The 23,324-nt window shown below is 35.5% G+C and overlaps 2 protein-coding genes across 2 annotated transcripts; one reads left to right on the forward strand and one right to left on the reverse strand.

The window, feature by feature from the left end:
- Positions 1 to 1,060: 1,060 nt before the first annotated feature.
- LOC103408928 (vesicle-fusing ATPase-like) lies at positions 1,061 to 8,134 on the reverse strand. Its single transcript, XM_029103281.2, has 21 exons — positions 7,829 to 8,134; positions 7,506 to 7,601; positions 7,326 to 7,407; positions 7,165 to 7,215; positions 6,523 to 6,696; positions 5,912 to 6,066; positions 5,714 to 5,822; positions 4,772 to 4,871; positions 4,635 to 4,690; positions 4,399 to 4,464; positions 4,192 to 4,274; positions 3,973 to 4,106; positions 3,464 to 3,674; positions 3,078 to 3,209; positions 2,931 to 2,991; positions 2,747 to 2,806; positions 2,467 to 2,525; positions 2,264 to 2,351; positions 1,980 to 2,102; positions 1,613 to 1,678; positions 1,061 to 1,519 (listed from the first exon to the last, which is right to left on the reverse strand). The coding sequence occupies exons 1-21, from the start codon at positions 8,014 to 8,016 to the stop codon at positions 1,376 to 1,378; spliced, it is 2,238 nt and encodes a 745-aa protein (XP_028959114.2). The 5' UTR covers positions 8,017 to 8,134; the 3' UTR covers positions 1,061 to 1,375.
- Positions 8,135 to 9,429: 1,295 nt separating this feature from the next.
- Positions 9,430 to 12,618, forward strand: LOC103434794 (large ribosomal subunit protein bL21m-like). Its single transcript, XM_008373145.4, has 5 exons — positions 9,430 to 10,160; positions 10,263 to 10,343; positions 11,485 to 11,586; positions 12,046 to 12,120; positions 12,202 to 12,618. Exons 1-5 carry the CDS (start codon positions 9,711 to 9,713, stop codon positions 12,328 to 12,330), a joined length of 837 nt encoding a protein of 278 aa, XP_008371367.2. The 5' UTR covers positions 9,430 to 9,710; the 3' UTR covers positions 12,331 to 12,618.
- Positions 12,619 to 23,324: the final 10,706 nt, after the last annotated feature.

Below are 23,324 nucleotides of genomic sequence, written 5' to 3' on the forward strand. Positions count from 1 at the left end.
TAATATGACTTCATCACCTTCGGGTGTCGGCCAACATGTGTCTACCATGGTGTTCAGGGAATATCGAGATCGGGTGTGTCAGTAACTATCTGATGTCGACCATGGATTACATGCATTATTATATTATGGTAGCTGTGAATGCCTCCTTCAAAGAAAAAACATTTGGCACTTTCTGATGTCGGTCATGGGCCACATGCATTATTATATCATTATGGAAGCTGTGAATATATGGGTAGAAACCCAATATTCTATCTACTAGGATATTAGACCACATGCAGTAGCTAGCAAAACTCTTTAAACAAAGACTTGACTTTTTAGTACACATGAAAGAAAATGATCTTTCGTGAATGCTTAACATGTTATCTCTCTCCTTCAAAGAAAACATTAATAACTTTCAGACCACATGCATTATTATATTAATTAGATGGTACTTGTTGATGCATGGGTGGAAAACCAATATAGTATACATTAGGATATTAGACCACATGCAGCTACTGAGATTCAAACGTTATAAGATACATGCTTTTTCAGAGCTATAATGCATGTATTCAGCTATAGGTTTGGGGCTTATTAGATTTCTAGCTTAAGAACATTTTTTGAAATGTTTTAGTTTTCTAAGAGTTATATGTTATTTCACTTGTCTTTTCATATTTCTTATTTAAGTTAAGTTGTAAGCCTATAAATTCAAGTATTTGTAAGGTGGAAAGGAGAAGTTCGAAACATTGAAATTTGAGTTTATAAACTCATTTTTAGGTGCCTTGCTCTTGTTTAAGAATATGTCTCTTTGTTCTTGTAGTTGTTGTCTGCTGGTACTAGAATCGAAGTTCTTAAGGTTTTCAAGTCTCTTTTCACACTAGGAGATAGTTGACCCTACCTATATATATATATATATCTTATCTTTTCATTTTTATTTTCTCACCCTGCTACACCCTGCATCACTTTCGCTTTCAATTTACCCCAAAAAATAAAAAAAATAAAAATTCATTTTATAGCAGTGACATTTACCAGGCAGCATCTTCGCCCCATAAAACAAACAGTACAACTAGAATGAGAGAGTAACTTACACGAAACAGGTCCACCGCCATGATGGCATCCGAAATAATAATCATGGGACTGTAACATCCCTCCATGTTCCAATCTATACAATACTACACCCAAGGTACAACTCAAAACAACCAAGGATTGATCCCAACAGGGGAAAGCACCAGCCTGCAAAAAAAATCATCTCTCCTTTCCTCAAGAACAAAACCCGAAACAAAAACAAAAACGAAAAGTGGGAGGGAGTATCTAAAACATAAGAGTGAATAATTAACCGAACTATCGAAGGATAAGAATTCTGTGGTTTTCATATCCTAGAAGAACAGTGCCATATAAACTAATATCGAACAATGTCCTGAAGGCAATCGTAAAAGTGAGTGATGTTTATCTTCTCTTCTCCGGAGTAGATTGCCTCGGCAGATCCTCCTTGGTCGCCCTGAGCTGCCATCTCAATTAACATGTAGAGCTTCTTGATGGGCATCTAGAGAGAGACATAGATCAAAGTCAGATATTAACAGTAAAGAAATATAAAAAGAACGAAGGGATGAAGAAAATTAAGGAGGGCGGAGTTTACATCGTTCAGGGCCTCTGCAGCCGCATCGATGTCTTCATCAGCAAAAACATTCAATTGTGACAGCACCTACGATGAGAAAAAGGGAAGAAATTAGTGTATTACGTACAAAGTTTAAAGTTTCTATAACATCACGTTAGATAAAAACACGAACATGCAGTTCTTATTCCAAGAAATATACAGCCAAGATGGCAGACTGCTTTCACTTTGTTTTGGAAGCGAAGCGATACAAGCCTTGTTTTGATAAAAACATGCCCACTGAATCATATTTGGAAGGCGAGAACATTCACTCACCAACAACGTTAAAAGCAAAACAGCTGAAGATGTAAAGCCAAAAAATTAACCAAAATGGAAGCAAATTTTTCATTACCTTCTTTGCATCCAACGTCTTTAGTGTGGGAACATTGTAAGTGACAGAGAAGGTATCACAAAAACCGATTGAATCTAAGAAGCCCAATTCACTTGTTGTTCCAATGACCAGAAGTTTTTTCCCCTGAAGAGGAGAGAAAGGTTAAAAACAAATATTATGGGCATCCAAACTCCATAATCTTCAGAGATGAAAGAAAAAAGTAATCACATTCCAAAAAATAATCACTCAGCTAGCAGATAATAGGTATCATTGATATTCAATGAAGTCAAGGGTAAATGACAAACCTTTGGAGGGAGACGCTTAAGTAGGACCAACAGTGTTTGAGATATCAAATTGGAAAACCTTGGACCAATAGCAACATACTCCAGTAACCTGCAACGCGAATTAAAAATAACAATATATTCAAGATAAATCGTTGCTAAAGGCTTTTGGAGACAAGATACGATGAGTCACAAAAGTCAATTAAACTTAGAGCAGCAGTAATGACCTTTCAATATCATCAAGGATAATGATGCTCAACGGTGATTTGTATGCATCCTCAAAAACCTATTCAAAAAATAACAGAAATGAAAACAAAAACAAAAACAAAAACTATATCAATAAGGCTACATTCATCCATATGCGTGTCTATACTTACACAAGGATAATAAGTAAACAAACAGATAATCCAAGAATACTGAATATTTTGCATTAGTCGGAAAGTTGAATATTTGAGACATGAAAGTGACATCTCTAAAACTAAAATTGTTCAAGAAGACAAAACAAACCTTCACAATTTGTGCGCATTTGGTGCTCTCATGAAGACCAATCATTGTCTCAGCCGAAACCTATCCAATTAAAAACTCGTAAAATTTGTAACAGGGAATAAAAAGAATATAGATTATTAAAAGACTGGAAATTCTTGAAAAACATATAAATATGTAAAGTGAAACAAATAATGTGGGAGCTTACAATCTTGACATAAGGAAAATCACTGTCAATGCCAACGGTAGCTGCTAGTGCAGATTTACCACTGTCCAAGATGGGTAAAGTTAAGAATGCTCAAAGTAAACAAAAAGCAAATGAAAATAGAACAAAAATGCACACAATTATGCTTACCTGCCACTAGGGCCTTCCAAAAGGCATGTAACAAGTGGGCTTCCTTTGCTCAATTTGACTTGCTCCACTAATAATATAGCTCTTTGATATATGTGCTTATGACGATCACCACAATCCACCATTCCATTAAGTCTACAAATCAAGTGACAGAACCATGAGGAAATGAAATACAAATAAAAACATTTAATAGGTTCCATATTTTGCTTCAAACTACCAAAAAAACATGACGTCATTTTAAAGGGACCAGAATCAAGATTTCTGTACTTTTACAAGGGCCAATTCTTGGTAGATGGGTCTAATTTAACAAAATGATGAAACTAGTTAAATAGCGGGTCAGATTTATTTACTATTATTAAATAGTTCTGAAGCACAATCTCAAGCCATACCTGCATCTTTGAAGGTCATCAGTGGAGGCTCCAAATGCAGGTACAATTTCTTGGAGTGCATGTAGAAAATCGTCCATAGTAACCTTAATGCTCTCTTCATCCACTGGCTTGGTAAGATCATCCAAACTTAGTTGTCTATTCAGAGCAAATGACACTGCACTTTTAACAACACCTTCAAGTTCTGCACCACTGTAGTTTTTCGTGCGAGCCGCTGCAAACATGAAAGATATAAGCAAAGCCTTCTATCTCCTTCATGGATACATAGGAAAGGTTCAAATTATTGTCAGGATCCTTAAAGTTTCATGCATTAAGAATTTGGAACATTAAACAATCAAAGAATATTCCAATCTCAAGGACCAAGGTCATTGATTTTGAAAAAACATCATACCCCTCCGCCCACATAAAAAAGTCTTATTATATAAAATTACAACTTTTGAGAAAAAGAGGAATTGAATAAAAGGTGAAAGAGATTAATAAGGATTTGGCAAGCATGTCACTTATGCACATACCAAGCTCTTGAAGGTTCACATCTGGAGCAAGAAAAGAGCTCTCCTTCATCTTGTTTGTATGAATTTGAAGAATCTGTAGACGACCATTTTCATCAGGAAGGCTTATCTCAATTTGAACTTCCAGACGTCCTGGCCTACAAACAAGAAAAGGACAAAAAATTAGATGTTTACTGAATAAACATGTTGTGGAATGAGTTTGGAGAGAGTGAGAGAGAGCACCTCAAAAGAGCTTCATCAAGCAAATCCTTTCTGTTTGTCATCCCAATAAGCAAAACATTATTAAGAGACTCCACACCATCAATCTGAAAAAGAAGTTTCACAGACATATTGATGAGATTGCTTAGGAGCACAAAGAAGATATACTGGCCTAGAAAAGTTTGTAAGTTTTTGCAAGACTTAAAAAGCACAACTGTAAATTTCACCAACCTTCGTGAGTAACTGGTTCACAATACTGTCATGAACCCCAGTACCATCTCGAGTTGATCCTCTTGACTGTATTGCAAAATAAAGCATGTGTTATAGTAAATACTAAATAGCATAGAGTAAGAAACGTTTTGATCCAATTCAAGCTATGCAACTGTGAAAACGAAGGGTTTGGAGGTTTTACAATGTAGGTGAATAAGGAATCTTAGTAAATAGCATAGAGTAAGAAATCTTTATACCTTACAAATAGCATCAATTTCATCAAAGATTATCACATGCAAGTCACTCTGATCTCCTGGGGAATTAAGGACATAATGACATTAGAAATTATTGAAAAACCAACCTAAGTGCACTTGAAATATATATTTTCCCTTACCGCGAGCCCTTTGATCATTCTCAGCATCAGCAAATAGATCCCTAACATTCTTCTCAGTTTCACCAACGAACTTGCTCAAAACTTCAGGGCCATTAACAATCTACGGAACACAAAAATAAAATCTCATCAATCACCAAAGCATCTTAATAACTAACCTATATAAGGAAAAGTTGCATATCCAAAATCATTCAAACATGCTCAAATAGCTTTGGAACCTTTAAATAATGTACTAGCATCCAAATAATGTATTAAAGCATGATTCGGCATGGTTCAATGTTTACAGCTGGCAGAACTTAATCGATTCATTACATATGCCTGTTATGAAAAATGAGAATACAAGATTGTGACAATGAGTACCTAGTTTTTAATTTCATCTCAGTTTCATGAGTCATCAATTGGTAAGTATTATTTGAAATTACAGCTGAAACTTAGAAAACATTCAAACATTCATAAATTTTCAACTTCCGGACCAATGAAAAGAACAAATTCTTAGTCCTAACAGTGCTTTTGGATGAGGAAATTTAAGATTACTAAGGAATTCCAAATTGACAAAAATTAAAATGATGGGATTTTATTTTCTAGAATTTGTGAATTTTGTTGGCTACCTAAAAGAAGAATGAGTGGTGGTGGTTGACAGAAATTGAAATGACAAAATTTTATTTCCTAGAATTTTTGAATTTTGTTGGCTACCTAAAAGAAGAATGGGTGCCAACTATTTACACAGATTTTAAACTTAGGAGCCCCAAATTCCAAGTTTTTTTTTCACATAAAAATTATAAATTTCTACGTTTATGAATCCGAACAAGGGAATTGGCGCACATCAATTTCTAAATTCTGACTTTTGTTCGAATTCCAAGTTTTTTCTCTCATCCAAACAGTGTTTAAGAGAATTGACAACTCAGAAATTTGATTATTTAAAAAAAGGTGGATCAAACTCCAAACCTTTGGTTCTTTCCCATTCAACATCTTTCCAATTTGACGAGCCATGAGAGTTTTTCCAGTACCAGGTGGCCCATATAACAGCATACCCTTTACATGCTTAATCCCTAATCTGGAACATCAAAATCTTTCCAATAAGGAGCGTGGTATAAAGATATACCAACAAGATATCAGTGCAGCTTGAAGAATCAGTTATCTTACTTATTTGTCACATGAGGAGGGAATACACGGGATGCAAAAGCTCTTCGAAATATATCTGCAAACTCAGCACCTAAGCCACCAATTCCAAGCGTTTGAAGATTAAACTCCTTGTGCCTGAAAATGTTGCTACTTGCAGCTTCACGCTGATTTACAATCTGGAGAATACAATTTAGATATCAAATTTCAATACATTATTTGATATTGTATACTAAATGATAATGAAAATGTTCTCCTTTAAATGGCCATCATATCACGACTCTGATTTGCATAGGATATGCAGCTAAATAAGTGATCAAAGGTGCAAGTGCAAAACTGATTTGTCATTGCAAGACCTTCACGGCCAAGTATGAAGTGAGTTCAACCATTCTAATATAGGATTTTGTGTTTTCTTATTGTAAACACAGGGTCATGAAAACCCTATAATGATAACTATTAGCAACTACATGAAGTTGCATTTTCTGAACATAGAATAAGGATCTATGTAGCCTGCCAAGACAATGATGCTAAAATATGTCATACAGTCCTTTCCACTAGTTAAAAGTTAAAACTACTGGGTCTGACATAATTTGACAATTTATATTAATAAGTAAAGATAAATATCAAAATCTCACCTTTATTCCACTTGCATTTGATGTTTCAAAGATGAAATATGTATCATTCACAATCATCCCTCTTTCAATACCATTATTAGACTTTTCTTGTCCCTCTACTGCAGCTTGATTGACAGTAAAAATGTAGTTGATCCCCTGAAACTCAAATGATACTCTTTGCCCAGCCGTCATGACCTGCACATAGTAAGGCACAATGTTTCAAAACTCATGACCTGCAGTAATATATACTGATGGGAAAGGGGGGAAAACTAAATGAGAGAGAAAGATCCATCAAACAAATCAGGAAATAAGAACACGGCTGATTTTTTTCAAGCAAATACGGCTGAAGTTTGCATCTATTATAACTGAATCAGTACTTGACCACTACGTTCTATCCAAAATAATTTAGCATGAGTTGCTTTTATTCCTTCCTTAATTTAATGGTAAAATTCACACACGCATTGGAACAATAAGAAATCTTCATTTAGTAATACACGTGATCAATTTGGTAACTTGCCTCAGAAAGGATCATGTTCGAAATTTGAACAACATTTGTATCATTATTTGCTCGTCTGGTGTGCAAATAATCATATGCATACATTCCTCAACAAAAACCAGACGATATAAACAAACATGAAAAACAAGTGTAGAAGCAAAAGTTACCTGGTTGATAAACCTTTTCTTAAGCTGCTTCGACAGGGCAACAGCATCAACCTACAAAACAATCCGGAAGCCCTTCAAATCCCCAATGCTTAAAATGGCATTTGTATTCGTACAGAAAACTGAAAACAATAATGTAAAAATTGAAATCGATATGCAAATACCTGTTCACTCTTAGTGCCTTTCTTCACAAACTCCAAATCCAGCGTAAGCAGGGCCAGATTAAAATCCTCCGGTGGAACAAATCTAAATTAGGGATTTCAAAAACACAATTAGAAACCAAAATTGACCAAAACCTCAGCTCCGAGCCAGTGATCCTTTGATTGATTGAGTGCCTGACTAACCTGCTCACAGAGATAGAATCGCCACTAGAAACCCTAGCATGCCGCCGCTGGATTGCGTTCAGCGCAATGTGGCCGCTCTGTATGCTTGGATGACCAGTTTCTTTCAATTAAGGCCACCAAAAAACACAACATAAAATCCACACCAACTCCAAGCAATTGAATTTTCAAAAATTCCAACTAAATCATAGCAATTTCACAAATAATTATAATCAAATCATAAAAAAATGGAGCAAAAACGGCGTGATCGAATAATGACAGATTGCAGTGAAAAATTGTACAAAAATTATAAAAATAATCAGAAATCATGAAGATCAAAAGGATATGAGACGGTGAGGACGAAGGAGTCGCCGACGGAAGCGAGATTGAGCTTGGTGCCGGGGATGGCGAAGTTCTGGAGATCGGTGGGGGAGCAGTAGGCGAGATTGGTTAGAGCGAGATCTGGGGCGGGGGTGTTGGTGACGGTCATCATCACCGCTGGCGAAGAGGAGGATAAGCCGAACCGGCCGGCCATTTTTTGATCGGAGACGGAAAGAATTCCGGGTGGAGGATTTCTAGTTCCTTTGGTTGTAAGAAATGGAGATGATGAAGTTTTTGTCTAATTTTTCTGCTTTGATCGGAAAGAGACGATAAACTTTGAAATTTTTGGATTTTCTAGAGGCCCAAATAAAAGCCCAAAACGAACAGCTGGATTTGATCGCATAATGTCGGTCCTTTTAATAAGCCTTGTAGCCCAATATATAGTGAGAAGTTTCAATTTTTTTTTTTTTTTGGGTCAAACGATAGATTTTGTTAGATTAGAAGATAGATTAGCCACTGATAGAGTTTGAACTCACACCCTCAGGAAATGGTTCATCTCCTTTCCACCATTGTGGTAAAGAGCCACTTGCAACGAGAAGTTTTAAATTTAAGATAACAATAACGAATATGAATCGTGCATAATTGAGTTATGCTTAACATAAATATAATATGTCTTCGTCGTTTATAGCCAAACTTACAAGTGAATAGGAATTCATTAAGCCCCAATTTCTACTTTTGGAACCCTAAGATAATGCTTTGCCCTTGACAGTGAGATTTGATTTTCATGTCTTCTTTGCTAAGATAGCTTATATAAAAAAATTTCAAAACCTAAAAAGAAAATCAAACACAATGATGCGGAAAGATAAAAACTTTTTGCTTAAACTCTAAATCAGTTTGAAATTGTTTTTAGAATGGTTATAAACATTTTGACAGAAGAATTTATAAGTACTTTTAGCTCTTTAAAACACTTATAGGCAGTTTGGTATTATTTTATTTTTAGTTTTACTTTTCACTTCTTTAAAAACTGAAATCTTAAAAGTCGTTCGATAATTATTTAATTTTCAGTTTTTTATCTTTTTGAAATTTAAAAACTAAAATCTTACTTGATAACTATTTTAATTTTAAAAAATTGAAAATTAATTTCTTGAGTTTTCAAAATTTTTCCTTGAGTTTTTACTTTTTGATTTTCAATTTTCACTTTTTTATAAAACTAAAAACTGAAAATAGTTACCAAACAAATTTTTAGTTTTCAATTTTCGAAAAAAAATGAAAACTAAAAACTAAAAATGAAATAGTTATCAAACAACCCATTTGATAACTACTTTCGGTTTCAATTAAAAAAAACATATATATATATATATATATATATATATATATATAGGGAGCTTAAGGGGAGGGATCCCCATTTTTTCAAAAAAAGTGGGGACACGCTCCCCACCGTTAGATTGACTTTAATGAAATTGTGTGGTTGAGATTAAAACACAGGCCATAGAATCTCAACCACAGGATTTCATTTAAGTCAAATCCAACGGTGGGGAGCGTGTCCCCATTTTTTTGAAAAAATGGGGATCCCTCCCCTTAAGCAATTCCTATATATATATATATATATATATTAAAACTAAAAACTATTTATTGAGTTTATTTCCAATTTTCAAAATTTGATCTTGAGTTTTCTTTCTGAAAGCAGTTTAGCAAAACTCAAACAAAGCTCTCCTTCAACGAGATTTTAATTTTCAGTTTTATAAAATATAAAAACTGAAAATCAAAATCTGAAAACTGAAAAAAGAGCAATTTAGCAAAAACCCAAAGAAAGCCCCCCAAATCATGATCAACCGAAATATCGGCCACCTCAAAACCCCAAACTCGAGAAAGCTAAAACCCTAGCCCAAAAGAGCCATAACGACGCTCATGGCGACCCGACGGCGCCTCCAAGCTCTGACCCGCCACGCCTCCGCCCTCTTCTCCAAAAGCCCTTCATTCCACTCCCTCCCAGCTCCCCTCCCCATCTACCAACCCCTCAAAACCCTCACCTCCAATTTCTCCCTCATTTCCTCCAGCCCCGATCCCACTCGCTCACTTACCCGCCATTTCTCGTCGAAACCCCGAATCGGCGACGTAAATGAAGACAATGAGCACAGTGAAGAGGAGGAAGACGACGACGACGACGACGATGACGACGATGAAGAAGTTGGGGACAGTGAGGACGAGAGTGCTTACCGATGCAGCGGTTCGAAAAGAGAGTATACTCCAGAGGAGAAAGAGGCGGAGGCCGCCGGCATTGGGTACCAAGTGATTGGGCCGCTTCAGAGGTCTGATCGGGTTTTCAAGCCATATGAGCCGGTTTTCGCGGTGGTTCAGGTCCGTCTGTAGAGTGGATTATTATCTTTTGGCGTCGAATGAGACTGTTAGATTGGTAGGATTGGTTTTGATTAATGTGATTTTGTGGTGGTGTTGTTGTAGGTTGGTTCACATCAGTTCAAGGTTAGCAACGGGGACTGCATTTTCACGGAAAAGTTGAAATTCTGCGAAGTGAATGATAAGGTCGGTACAGATTAATTGTTGCGTGTTGCCTATTTCGGTGTTAGGATATCGTAGGTTGTTATGTATGCGTTAACATTATGTTGCAAACTTGTACTGCATTTACCCACAGGAATAATGTCAGTACTCATAGTCGCTGAAATTGAAATTTGAAGTCTTTTTAGCTGTTCAGTTCACTGGTGGTATGTTAATGTTTGGCATCCATTCTGCGTTCGCTACTATTTGATCAATTGAATTTGTGTCTTCCAAGATTATGACTCTTTGGTGGGCTTAAAAGAAGTTCTTAATTGGAATTTTGAAGCAACGTGTATGCCGGGGGACAGTATTTTTTGTAAAAATTGTAGAAGAGTAGTTTCCGTGTCATATGAATTGAGATGGTATGTTAATGGGCTTACAAGTGGAAATGAATACCTTGGTGAGATTACTAAGGAATTTAAAAATGATGGAAATTGAAATGACGAGATTTTATTTTCTAGAATTTGTAAATTTTCTTGTTTGGTTAACCTAAAAAAACAATGGAATTGAATATAGAATTTGTTATATTTAAACTCTCAATCATAGAAATTGGGAAATGACACCTATTTACATGGAATTTGAACTTGGGAATTGGAGGTCCCAAATTCCTAGTTTTTTTTCACGCAGAAATTCTAAATTTCTATGTTTATGAATCCAAACAAGGAAATTTGTGCATGTCAATTTATAAATTCCGACTTTTATCAAAATTCCAAGTTTATTTTCCTCATCCAAACATAGTGTAAGAGTTGCACTGGTTTTGGTAAATATTTAGACTAGGAAGATGGTTTTGTGACCAGCATTGAGGGCCACCTAAGTTCGAAGTACCATAATTTTGGATGCTATTTCTTTTCCATTGGTGTTCGTTTTGTATCCGAGCCCTCAAGAGGGCAAGCTGGACTTGCAAGCTTACATTCGGTTTTCCTGTTATCTATTGATTCTATCCTTTCTGTGTTGGTTTGTAATAACTCTTTTGATCTCTATTAGAATTTAGTCAAGTACATGATAGAATTATCGTATCCTTGTTTAAGATCAAATAATTGTACTATTTCATAATTTTTTGGTAGATGACGTTTATAATTTTCATAAATGAACTCTATTGTCTGATGTTTTGCTTGCTTGTTTATTGCAGTTAGTACTGAACAAGGTTCTCATGCTGGGCTCAAGTAGTCAGACAATAATTGGTAGGCCCATATTACCAGATGCAGCAGTTCATGCGGTTGTTGAGGAGCACGTAAGTGTGACAGAATTGTTTCTCTTTTCTTACCGCTGTGTGCGTGAGTGTCACAGTCAAGAAGAAAAATGAATATATGTATGCTTCAAAATCCAACCACAGAGTCACAATATTGTAGTTTCTTTTTACCTCATAAGGCTCAGGGAAAAAACTATGAACCTAATTAATTTTTTTTAAAGAAAAAACTGTAGCTTAATCTCCGAGAGTCTTTTCGGAAACTCTGCTGCACAAACTTGTCACAGGCAAGAAGAAAAAGATTAGCTTCATAAAATGTACGAAGTGGTATGCGCCATTGTATCTATTGTTAATGCCATCGAATTCTTAATAGCTGAAAATAACAGGCTAAGAATTTCACTGGCACTAGAATACAAATTTGTAACCATTACAATACATATACATTGGTTCTCTTCACCTTTGGAATTTATATTTGTATTGTTCCTTTTCCGTTTTTCATCTCAGGCATTAGATGCAAAGGTAATTATTTTTAAGAAAAAGAGGAGGAAGAATTACCGTCGAACCAAAGGACATCGCCAGGTATGTTCGGGAACCTTGTCCAAGCAGTCACAACTTCTTTTCTTAGTACAGTGATTATCATTTTTTTTATGTTTCTTTCAGGAATTGACTAAGTTGAGGATAGTTGATGTTCAAGGAATTGAGAAACCAGAGCCTGTAGTCACTGAAAAGCCTCCAAAGGCTCCAAAGGCACCTGGTAAGAAAACGGAAAAGGTTGTGGTTGCTGCTTAGGATAGACGTTCACTATGGCTGAACATTATCAATAATGGCACTCTGCTCATAATGTTGTGCTTTTATGGTTGAGCATAATCAGATTCGTACGTTGCTCCACGCACGGTTTTGGCTGTCATTCGAAATAGAAAATTTAGAATTTAACCGGGGGTGGTTGTTGTAGGATTTGTGTCCCAAATTTCTGCCAATTTTATCTTCTGTATTTAGAAGTGCAAATTATGAAATCCCCCTGGCTGATTGAATCAGTTTTGCTCCTCTTGATCTTTAGTAATCTTTTGTTTGTGCTCAGTCTTGACTCTTGTGACGTGAACGATGATGCAACTCGTGCATGAGCCATGAGTGTGTTTCTTTCACAATTCCTTGTACGGCATGCCATGTCTCTGTTTTCTTCTCGTGTCATGAATGCATGTTGGTCGAAACTTAGATTGAATCGAAGTTGGAAGTTCCATTGGTCGAAATTAAGTTCAAGTTGTATCCTTCTTTTCAGTTGAATGAATAATATGTGCGGCCCCAAATTCCTTAACTTAACGTTTGGTGGGTAACTAGTAATGCTAAAACCTTTTTGTATTCACTTTATGTTTTTGTGTGATTTGTTTTTGGTCAACTTGCAGAACCTAGATAGTGGTTTCTAATTTGGAATGTTACATCCACCAACATTAAAAAAAAAAAAATTCTCTGAGCATTAACTAACTTAGACCATTAATTTCCGACCTACAAGGCACTTTCGGACTTTTTCGGACCAATAGGTTTTATGTTACGTCAATTCAAACTTTGTCGATCTCTTCTATTTCGACCTTATAAGGCAATTCTCCAGTCTAATAGTTGTACATTATTCTGTTAAGGTTAAACCTATGGCAACAAAATTCGGAAATCATTGTCTTTAGGTTTCTGGTTTAAATTAATCTAAATTACACAGTGCCCAGGAGGGTCATATGACCCTTCTTACAGTTTCGAAATGATGTTTTTTTTTTTGAACAAAAAATATTCTAACTAAAAGAGTGAGAGAGTGGGCTAAGCTTCGCAATACTATGGTTGTAAGGAATACCACTAGACCGTAATACTAAATGACGGAAATGTTGTATCTATATGTGCTATATTGATGTGGCTTGGCTTTTATATTTAAAGTTAACCCTCACAAAAGTAATTTGCTCACAGTTAGTGTTCAACACTTAATTTCATATTTTCATTATTTGCCTCTTAATCAAATAAAAGATATTTAATTTCATGTCTTCATATTTATACCCAATTTGCACCAAGGTGTATTTTTTTTTGGGATCAAAGGTAGAGTAATTCATTAAACAAAGTCCAAATGAACATAAACAACTTACTACGTGTCCTAAAAAGGATTAGCATACAAAAGAATGTCACTAATGCAACAAAACATGAGTAATGATTTCTTTCTGCAGTGAGTACAAAAACGGTGAATAACAGAAATGCATAAGGGGTTTCAACACAAATATAAATATTCTCTTAAGTGGCCCGACCAATCGAGATCCAAAAATGGCTAATTGAGAAAACTTTAGAAGCCTATGTGACGGATGGCCAGCCTCAGAAGCTCGAAACCCAAAGGCGATGAACCACACCCCTCCAATTTCACACCACAAAATAACAATTGCTCCCTAGATCATACACCAAGGTGCACATATGATCGCCGTCATTTGCTATAATGTAATTAATCAAATCATAATGATATAGAGGTTTGAAACTTAAAATATTTTTTATGCTAAATAAGTTGACACTCATGATCATTTCTTAAGTAATTTTTATGTATAAGCTCTATTTATTATGATTTTATTATCATTTAAGATTATCTTTTTTTAACACAATTTCTAACTCTGGCACTAACTACGGAAAATGAACTTGAACTCAAATGTACAAAGCGAGTGCATCCGTTCTAACCAATGCAGCTAAACCAACGGAAGAGGAAGATTGTCTTTAGATTCATTTTACATATGCTTATATAATACAGAGAGAGAGAGAGAATGGTCGAGACTCCAATTTTTTTTCGTTACGCAAATGATGTGTGAATGGACTAAGCAAACTGCCGCATATCATATGTGCAGATCTGTTTCGTTGACCAAAAACTCGATTAAGATGAGACTTATCCCTTTCGGCCATCTCATGCCATATGGCTTTTATTCTTTTGTGTATATCCCCCCACTTCTTTGTCGAAGGTCCCACAATTCCTTTCGTTTCAAGAAAAGCATTCCTGTGCATGCCAGTTATGTCACTCCCCACCACCATAATGCTTTTTATTTTGTATGAATTTGGTTCTTTCCCTTTTCTTCACTGTTTATGAGATTTGAACTCATTATCGTCATTTTTGAGATTTAAATTTATAGTTTGTTGTAGTTTATGATGTTGTAACTTATAATTTGTTCACTTTGTATGAGATTTGAACTTGGAATATGTGTTATTTATAAGATTTGAATTCATAATTTATCGTATTTATGATACTGCAACTCATGATTGGTCCTCTTTTTATGAGAGGCCTAATCGGATAAATGGTCCCCGTGGTCATAAGGTATTCGGATGATAGCTCCTGTGTTAAAAAAATTCGGATTTAAACCCCTGTGGTCTAAGTCTGTTAGGATTTATGCCCTTCTGTTAAATAATGCTGACGTGGCTGCCACGTGGCTGCCAAATGTCTGCCATGTGGCAAAAATAATAATTTTTAATTTTTTTTTTAAAAACCTGAATTTTTACAACCAAAAATAAAAAAAAAACCCAAAAACTCCCCCCGCCTCCGCCCGTCCCCCCCCCCCCGCCGCGCGACCCTCCTCCCTCTCCTTCTTCCTTCTTCTTCTTCTTCCCGCGGGTCTCCCCGCGCGACTCTTCCTTCTTCTTCTTCTTCCCGCGGGTCTCCCCGCGCGACTCCTCCCTCTTCTTCTTCTTCTTCTTCTTCTTCTTCTTCTTCTTCTTCTTCTTCTTCTTCTTCTTCTTCTTCTTCTTCTTCTTCTTCTTCTTCTTCTTCTTCTTCTTCTTCTTCTTCTTCTTCTTCTTCTTCTTCTTCTTCTTCTTCTTCCCGCCGGAGACCAGCTCCCCCCCCTCGCCGGAGCCCTCTCCCCGCGCCCTCCTCCCTCTCCCTCTCCCTCTCCCTCTTCCTTCTTCTTCTTCTTGCAGATCTGGGTTTTTTTTTTTGTTGTAAAAATTCAGGTTTAAAAAAAAATTATTATTTTTGCCACGTGGCAGACATTTGGCAGCCACGTGGCATATATGTGGCAGCCACATCATCATTATTTAACAGAAGGGCATAAATCCTAACAGACTTATACCATAGGGGTTTAAATCCTAACAGACTTATACCACAGGGGTTTAAATCCGAATTTTTTTACCACATGGGCTATCATCTGAATCCCTTATGACCACGGGGACCATTTATCCAATTAGGCCTTTTATGAGATTTGAACTTCTGTCATCATCTATGAGATTTGAGCTCATGATTTGTCGTAGTTTATGATACCGTAACTCATGATTTGTCCTCTTTTTATGAGATTTGAACTTGTGATATGTCGTCATTTATGAGACTTGAACTCATAATTTGTTGTAGTTTATGATAAGATTTGAACTCATGATTTGTCTTAGTTTTATAGTACTGTAACTCATAATTTGTCCTCTTTTTATGAGATTTACTTTTGATCTGTTGTCATCCATGAGATTTGAACTCATAATTTGTCGTAGTTTATGATGAGATTTGAACTCATGATTTTTCGTTGATTATGATACTGAAACTCATGATTTGTCCTCTTTTTATGAGATTTGCACTTACGATGTGTCGTCGTCTATGAGATTTGAACTTGTAATTTACCGTAGTTTATGATACTATACCTCATGATTTGTTGTCTGTGGAATTTTGCATATTATTTTGCATGTTTACTTAGAATTAGATCTCAACTATACAAGAGAACATCTCAATTTATAACCCATGATTCGAATTGCAAGTGAGCACATTTAAATGTGCTCAATTAGAGGGAGTGGAAGAAGCAGTAACGCTTAAGGGGGGACAGCTGGAGAATGCTTATAGGTCATTTGGGTAATTGACCCCAACGAAATCCACTTCTATGATTTATTTTTCTTTGAAGTCCAATCTTTTCTGTTGGTGTTGCTCTGGATGGCTGAAGGGCCAGCCTCCGGTAAAAGGAGAATATCCCTCTTCGATGAACAAAATTGCTTTTTTAAGTGGACTAATCACCTTCTCTTTGCCACCTATAATTCCTCTTTCATCTACAAAACTACATTTGTACAGAGTTGGGCATTTTCCCTAAAGCACTTTTGTATCCCACTTTCAGTTTAATATGATTATGCTAATGGAATTCTTTGTCACTTTAATAGTTTCTCCACTTCATCTCATTCACACAGATTTTCCTAATAAATCTCCACGAATACCATCTTAACTAACCTAATTATGTCATTAGTTAATTAATTCCCTGTGTCTTTGTACTATTACAGAATATGATCTGACCACGACATATTAGCATATTATTTTTCCTAAACTTTTCTTAATAAGTGTCTTGGACCAATAGTGACCACTAATTATAATACCCGGTTTCTGTTCATGATAAACACTAAGCTAATCTGTCTCCTCGATCTCATTAACAAACATGATTTAGTGTGACTTAAAAGTAGTTAAACGTCATTTACCTTACAATTAAGATACTAACTGGTGCTTTAAGAAAACGATATATGTCTACAAAGACTCTTACAACGCATCTACATTGACACTACAAAAATATATCGCTCTTTTCGTCCATGTTACTATGTTAGTCGAATAAAAAAATTCGAGGCTTAAGGCAATTATATAGGTATCGTTTTCACGATGAATATCACCGGATTATGGACTAGATAGATACTAGCTAATTGCATGTTGACTCCAAAGAGGTTGCCTTTATCCAAGCCCTAATGCCTTTGTACCCGTGGAGCTGTGAGTTGCGATTTGGATAATATCAAGGGGTGTGCTATCCACACACCCCTTTTTACTTCTCACACACCCTTATTAATTTCTGTCCGTTGATCTTCTTTAATTCATCCGATCCGACGGCAGAAAACTAAAAAGGTGTGGGAGAAGTAAAAAAGGGTGTGTGGATATCACACCCCTAATATCAATTGTGCTGCTAGGGCACGGTTAGTATATACAGAGGGCGCATTTGATTGCAAATCCAAACAAATGAAAGAAATCATGTGGGCTTGTTAGTCAAAATGGTCTTTGAGATTTGCATAACTTATCACATTGGTTCTTGATATTTGAAATCAATAGAAGTGATCTTGAATTTGTCCACCATCAATCATTTTGATCATTCTATGAAAAATTATATTAAATAAGGACCAAAATGACAAAAAACATCCTGAATTTAATAAACAATGGGCCAAATGATTTGACAAAAAATTGAGAGTATTTTTGTCATTTTAGACTTATTTAATGGAGATTTGTCATAGAATGAACAAAATGATTGATGATAGACAAACTCATGGATTACTTCTATTGATTTCAAATCTTAAAGATTAAAATGAATAGTTATGCAAATATCAGGAATCATTTCGGTTAAAAAGCCAATCAAAGTGTCACAAAGTATGAGCACAGAATTCTAAACGCAATTGAGTGAATGGAAGAAGGTGAACCTTTTTTGTCTTTCAAGGCTTAAAATATTTAAAAGAACCAAATAATGTTGTATCCACCTTCAACGGTATGGATACACGCTACTGCAATATTATGGCCGGGACCAACTACATTCCAAAACCGTCCCCCTCCACTATCTAGGGTTTGTAAAAGTAAAACCATCTCCTACTAGATACGTTGTCTCGTCGTCTGAATTTTTATTATTTTAATTATAACAATACCATCAGAGCAAGATCGGATACGTATCTTCGAAGCATTCTTCTGAGAAGGACGAAAAGCTATCTAGATGGCATTAGCGATGGGAGCGTCAAATTGCCCAAATTCAAAAAGATAGCGTAGACGAGGTGATATAGTTCTGACATAAGAAATCGAGAATAATTAGTGTTTAACATCACATACGTATGCAATGAATGCAGGATTGTCTAAACCTATGCTCTGGTGGCATCAGAGCAATCATAAAAGCAATTTTGAAAATTTAAGCTATGATACCAAACTAGCTTTAGCACAATCATGAGACCAAATTTGAAAGACCTAAGCTTTGGTATCAAACTAACACACCCCGACCCGAAATTCGCGTGGACATCAAAATCGAAGGGTGTTATCCATCACACGAAGGATGACGAAGCCATAATGAGAGTAATTGTGTAAAAAGTACAAAGGACATTGAAATACGGGGCTCGAAGCACCAAATTCGGTGTCCAAAAACCCATATCCATGTTGTACGCCGTTGGGGCCACCGTGTGCAGGTTGAAACATTTGAGCCAAGTTATAATAATTTAATATCAAACTCACGGTCTATGGGTGTCAAATTTAAGATTTTCCATTTATAAGTACTTTGAGAAGGACTTGTATGACATAAGAGCAAGTCCATCCCTAAAAAAATGCGCCAGCACCTAGCCTATTTAATCCACTCAGTAAACAATGCTAGACTCCAATGAACAGTAATATGCCAAATTCGTCTCCACCCCTAACAAAAAATAGCCTTGTCAATTTTATTAAAATATTATTACTTTTATTATAAAATATAAAAAAATTTAATTTCTGACTTTATAAAAAAATATTATCCATTTTTGATATTTTTCCGGTCCCCAAATGCACTCCCCATTTTTTCGAAACCTCGCCCTCTCTCTCACCTCCAAGCCATCCCTCTCTGCTTTCTCAGTAACTCCCACCTTGCACCGCCGGGCTCCTCCGCGGCTGGTCGTGGTGCTGTCTGTTGCGAACCTCGACGCCAAGCCCACCATCATCGTTTGGAGCTTGGAGAATTCGGAATCAACCTCCTACAATCTCAGCCCCTAAGAGCTCTGCACCAAGATCTTGATATGCGACACGTTGAACGTGCATAGTGGGACCAAGGTCACCCGCGGGGTGTTCGAGTCCTCTGGTGGGAGGTTGAAGGTTGTGGGAAGAGCTGGCGTTGGCATCGACAATGTGGATGACCCGACTGTTGGGTCTGTCGATTCTGGGCTGGTCTCTTGCTTGGCTTGGGCTTGCCAGCCTATTAGGCTGGGGTGGAGTGATTTGGCTGGGACCGGCCTGTTTTTTATGCTTGGTGTCGGGCAATCCACTCCAGGTGGACTTGCTCTAAGAGTATCGTCACATAACTTCCCGTGCCAATAATACAAAGACATGTACTAACTTCTCTTTTTTGTTTTGTATTATTGGCATGTGACCAGCGGTATAACTATAATATACAAGTTAGCTCTTTTAAACACCAGTGCTAAATGACATTGCATTCGAATTCATTTATGCTAAATGACCAGCGGTATAACTATAATATTCCACTTGCTGATCTAATGGGGCACTACTATACACTTCCTGCGCTGTATGAACTACTAGGGTTTTAAATTAGGAAAAATTAGTTTCCGGTCCTTAGTTTCTAATGTCCATTAACTAAGATCTTATCAGTTTTTAGATTTTGATCAAAGTCTCTATCATTAATTTATTAATGAATTACATGTAAGTTACAGAATTTTTATAAAAAAAAAATAGTAATAATTGATTTAGAGTTTTAATACTCACACCCTTATTAAACTCCTAATTAATTTTCAATTCAAACATTTCCCAAATAAAAATAAATAAAATTAGAATAAGTTTGTACCCATTAAATTTTTATAAAAAAATTTCAATTTTTTAAGCGTATATGTATCCATTCTTAAATCTACCAATTTGTTAAAAATGTACCCTTTTTTTAATTTAAAATGTACCCATTTTTTTTTATAAAAAATTTCATTCAATCTTTTATCTAATCCATTTTTAAACTTATATGGATACATTCTATTTTTGTTGATTTGAGAATATATCCATGTTAAGTTTAATAGAAGAAATTTAATAATGTTATTAAGGCTTTTTTTTTTTGTGCTTTTGAAAAATGTACTCATGCTTTGGTACAATAATTTTTTGATTAGTTTTGATGAACGTACCCATGTATATATATACACACACACATATATACATACACACACACACACAAAATATATTGGAGAGTATAATTCATCTTTAATATTTTTAATCCCATAAAATATGGGTTTCATTTAAAATCTCATTAATATAAATAACTACAAATTTTATTTTTAATTTAAAAATATAATAACCTACATAAAAATACATTATTACATTAATGTGAGGGACTTCAATCAAAAGTTAAAAACCATCAAGGTTTCAATCAAAGAACATTGGTAGTTAAGGACCGCATTCAAAGTGTCCCTTTAAATTATCAAAGCTTTTAGATGCGCAACATACCAATTAAAGAACATATATGATTGCATTTTCCAGCCGATCTATATTTATTAATTGGCATGCTTGAGAAAAAATAAATATATTGCAAAAGGAACGAGTGAATATTCGACCTCAAGATGCTCTCTATAGCAGTGGTAACCAGGACTTTTAAACAATGTGGTCATAATATCTATTAAAAAGTTTCATTAGGTCATTTTGTCGAGTACTTAAAAGGCATTTGTCAATTTCTACCAACATATGCCAAAAGTTTATGCCAACATGTGTCGACAATTACTATTATTTGTAGTGACTTGTCGAGGGTGAATGCAAGATACTGTGGAGTAATGTTGAAGACTGTCAATGCTTATTAACTAAGGCATTTCATCAAGAACATGGTACTATTACAGCTCCTACAGACTATAATAATGTTGTATATATAAACTCATCAGCCATTTTACTATAATGCGTGTATGGATTGGTGGCATTGGTGCTATATACGTGTGTGTAGTGAGAAAAATACTTTGCATGCATGAGCTCTGGTACGCAGTTTACACCCTAATTCAATTCGTACTTTCTCTAACCCGTTCAAATTTGAAGTCGGATTCGAATGGATCCAAATTCTTGCAGCTCTATATATACCTAAAATAATCTAATTGTAGTTATTGTACCGAGATACTATTTTAGGAAAATAACTTATATAACACAGATTCACTGTCACGGTGACATTCTATGCCAATAACACAATGACATGTGAATAAAAACTAAAAATACATCTTTATATTATTAGTACGAGACGCACTATACCGGAGAACCCATGTCATGCAAGTCCTCCTATCTTAGAGGGAAGGGACAATATATACTACCATCAAAATTTGGAGCTCAAAGGTCGGTGCACAACGGAAAAACACGACCCACTATATATAGTAAGATGAAATATTTATGCACTAAAAATTAGAATAGAAAAATAATTTTCGCACATTGTTTCTCTTTATATATGAACTACTCCATTTAATTTATCGTTTTATACAAAAAAAATTAAGTGCCGTAATTAAGAGTATATAGAAGTCATTACATTACTTAAATGCTTGCCCATGTTAAAGGAACCGATGGCTACAAATCGTTATACCTAGAAAGAACATGGATGGTCCCGAAAAGATTTTTCAGTATGCCTAAAATATGGGGTGAAAGCACTACATGTCATTATGCAGCTTGAGTGACACATGAAAAGAAAACTTTCCTTCAATTGTATAATAACGTGTGGTGTTTCGCTTCGTATTCTTAGCACACAAAAAATTTCTTTCTTACAAGCCGTCGAGGTCACAAGAGTTGAATTGGAAGTCATATCTAGGGCACATTACGCATGCATATGGCAAAGTGCATGCAAGTATGCATCCACAATTTCTCCAACAACACAAAACAAAAAGTACAACAAAGATTTGACACTTTGAAATAATTCACCCCAAAAGAGATTAGAGAATGTAGCAGTAGAGAAAGGAAACATATAAAAAATTACATGTGTTTATCTAAGTAGAGGTCTAAAGGTATGGTAGTTAGGAATTAGTCATTTTCCATTGCCCATGTTCTTTTAGCATTCTATATGTCTAATTTCTAGTGCCGTTAGAGCAAGGCCTTAAAGTTTACTCATCTTTTTCGATACTTTGCCTAAAAGAGGATCGGACCATATTTGTAGCCTTTTTGTTTTGTACTTACATATTTCTTAAATGGTTCATCTTAATTGGTTTCTCAAACAGAAATATTAGGCTTTGTCACTTACACGTAAGGTACTAATATATTTCTTAAATATTATTGTGTGAATTGACAATTTCACATGATATGCTATGAATGAACGACAAGTTTATACATTAGAGCATAGTATTAGTACTTGTGACTTAGTTATACCATGCGTGTAAGGTATTACAGTACTACACATTCCTCGACAAACAATAAAACACCACACGTGATATAATGATTGAGAGGTACGTACTTAACATTAGTCATACGACAAGACTTCGATCCTCACCCTCTTGCGCTCCATTACACTGATTGCTTCCTAACATATCGAATATCATACTTCTTTTGTCTCTACAGAATATTCCAAAAACATGGGCTGCTGCCATAGTATACAATCTCCTCTCTAAAATAAACCGATACAGGTGCTTTGCATCATCTTAAAAGTACGTCTGATGTTTATTACATTTGCGTATCTCCCTTTCATAAAATGAAGAATATTCTTCGCATAAACGGTGAGTATAATTCGCCTCTTTACAAATAAGTTACTCAAAAACTCAAATAATAATAAAACAATCCTTAAATATCACTAATTTTGAAAATGAAATCTTAGACTCAATTGTTATCGCACCCGGCTATAAATATACTCGGCATTAAAAGTTGGTATGCTAATGATTTTTCTCTAAAATTTGATTCGTGTTTTTTCACTAACATTAGTAGCTATTAAGTGAACTAGAATCTTTAATTAAGTATTCTAGTCTTTGATGTACTGGCATATGGAGCGGAGTTGAGTCAACCTGGCTGCACTCAGCTTCGTGAGAAATGTAAGGTTACATAATTATTCCTAGCATAAAAATGTAGGAAGGGCAAAATGGTAAATTGACTGAGAAAGGTTCGGTGAATGTAGTTGGTATATTCTTTCGCTGTATATCTT

This window comes from Malus domestica, chromosome 05 (assembly GCF_042453785.1).
Source record: "Malus domestica chromosome 05, GDT2T_hap1".
Lineage (NCBI taxonomy): Eukaryota > Viridiplantae > Streptophyta > Magnoliopsida > Rosales > Rosaceae > Malus > Malus domestica.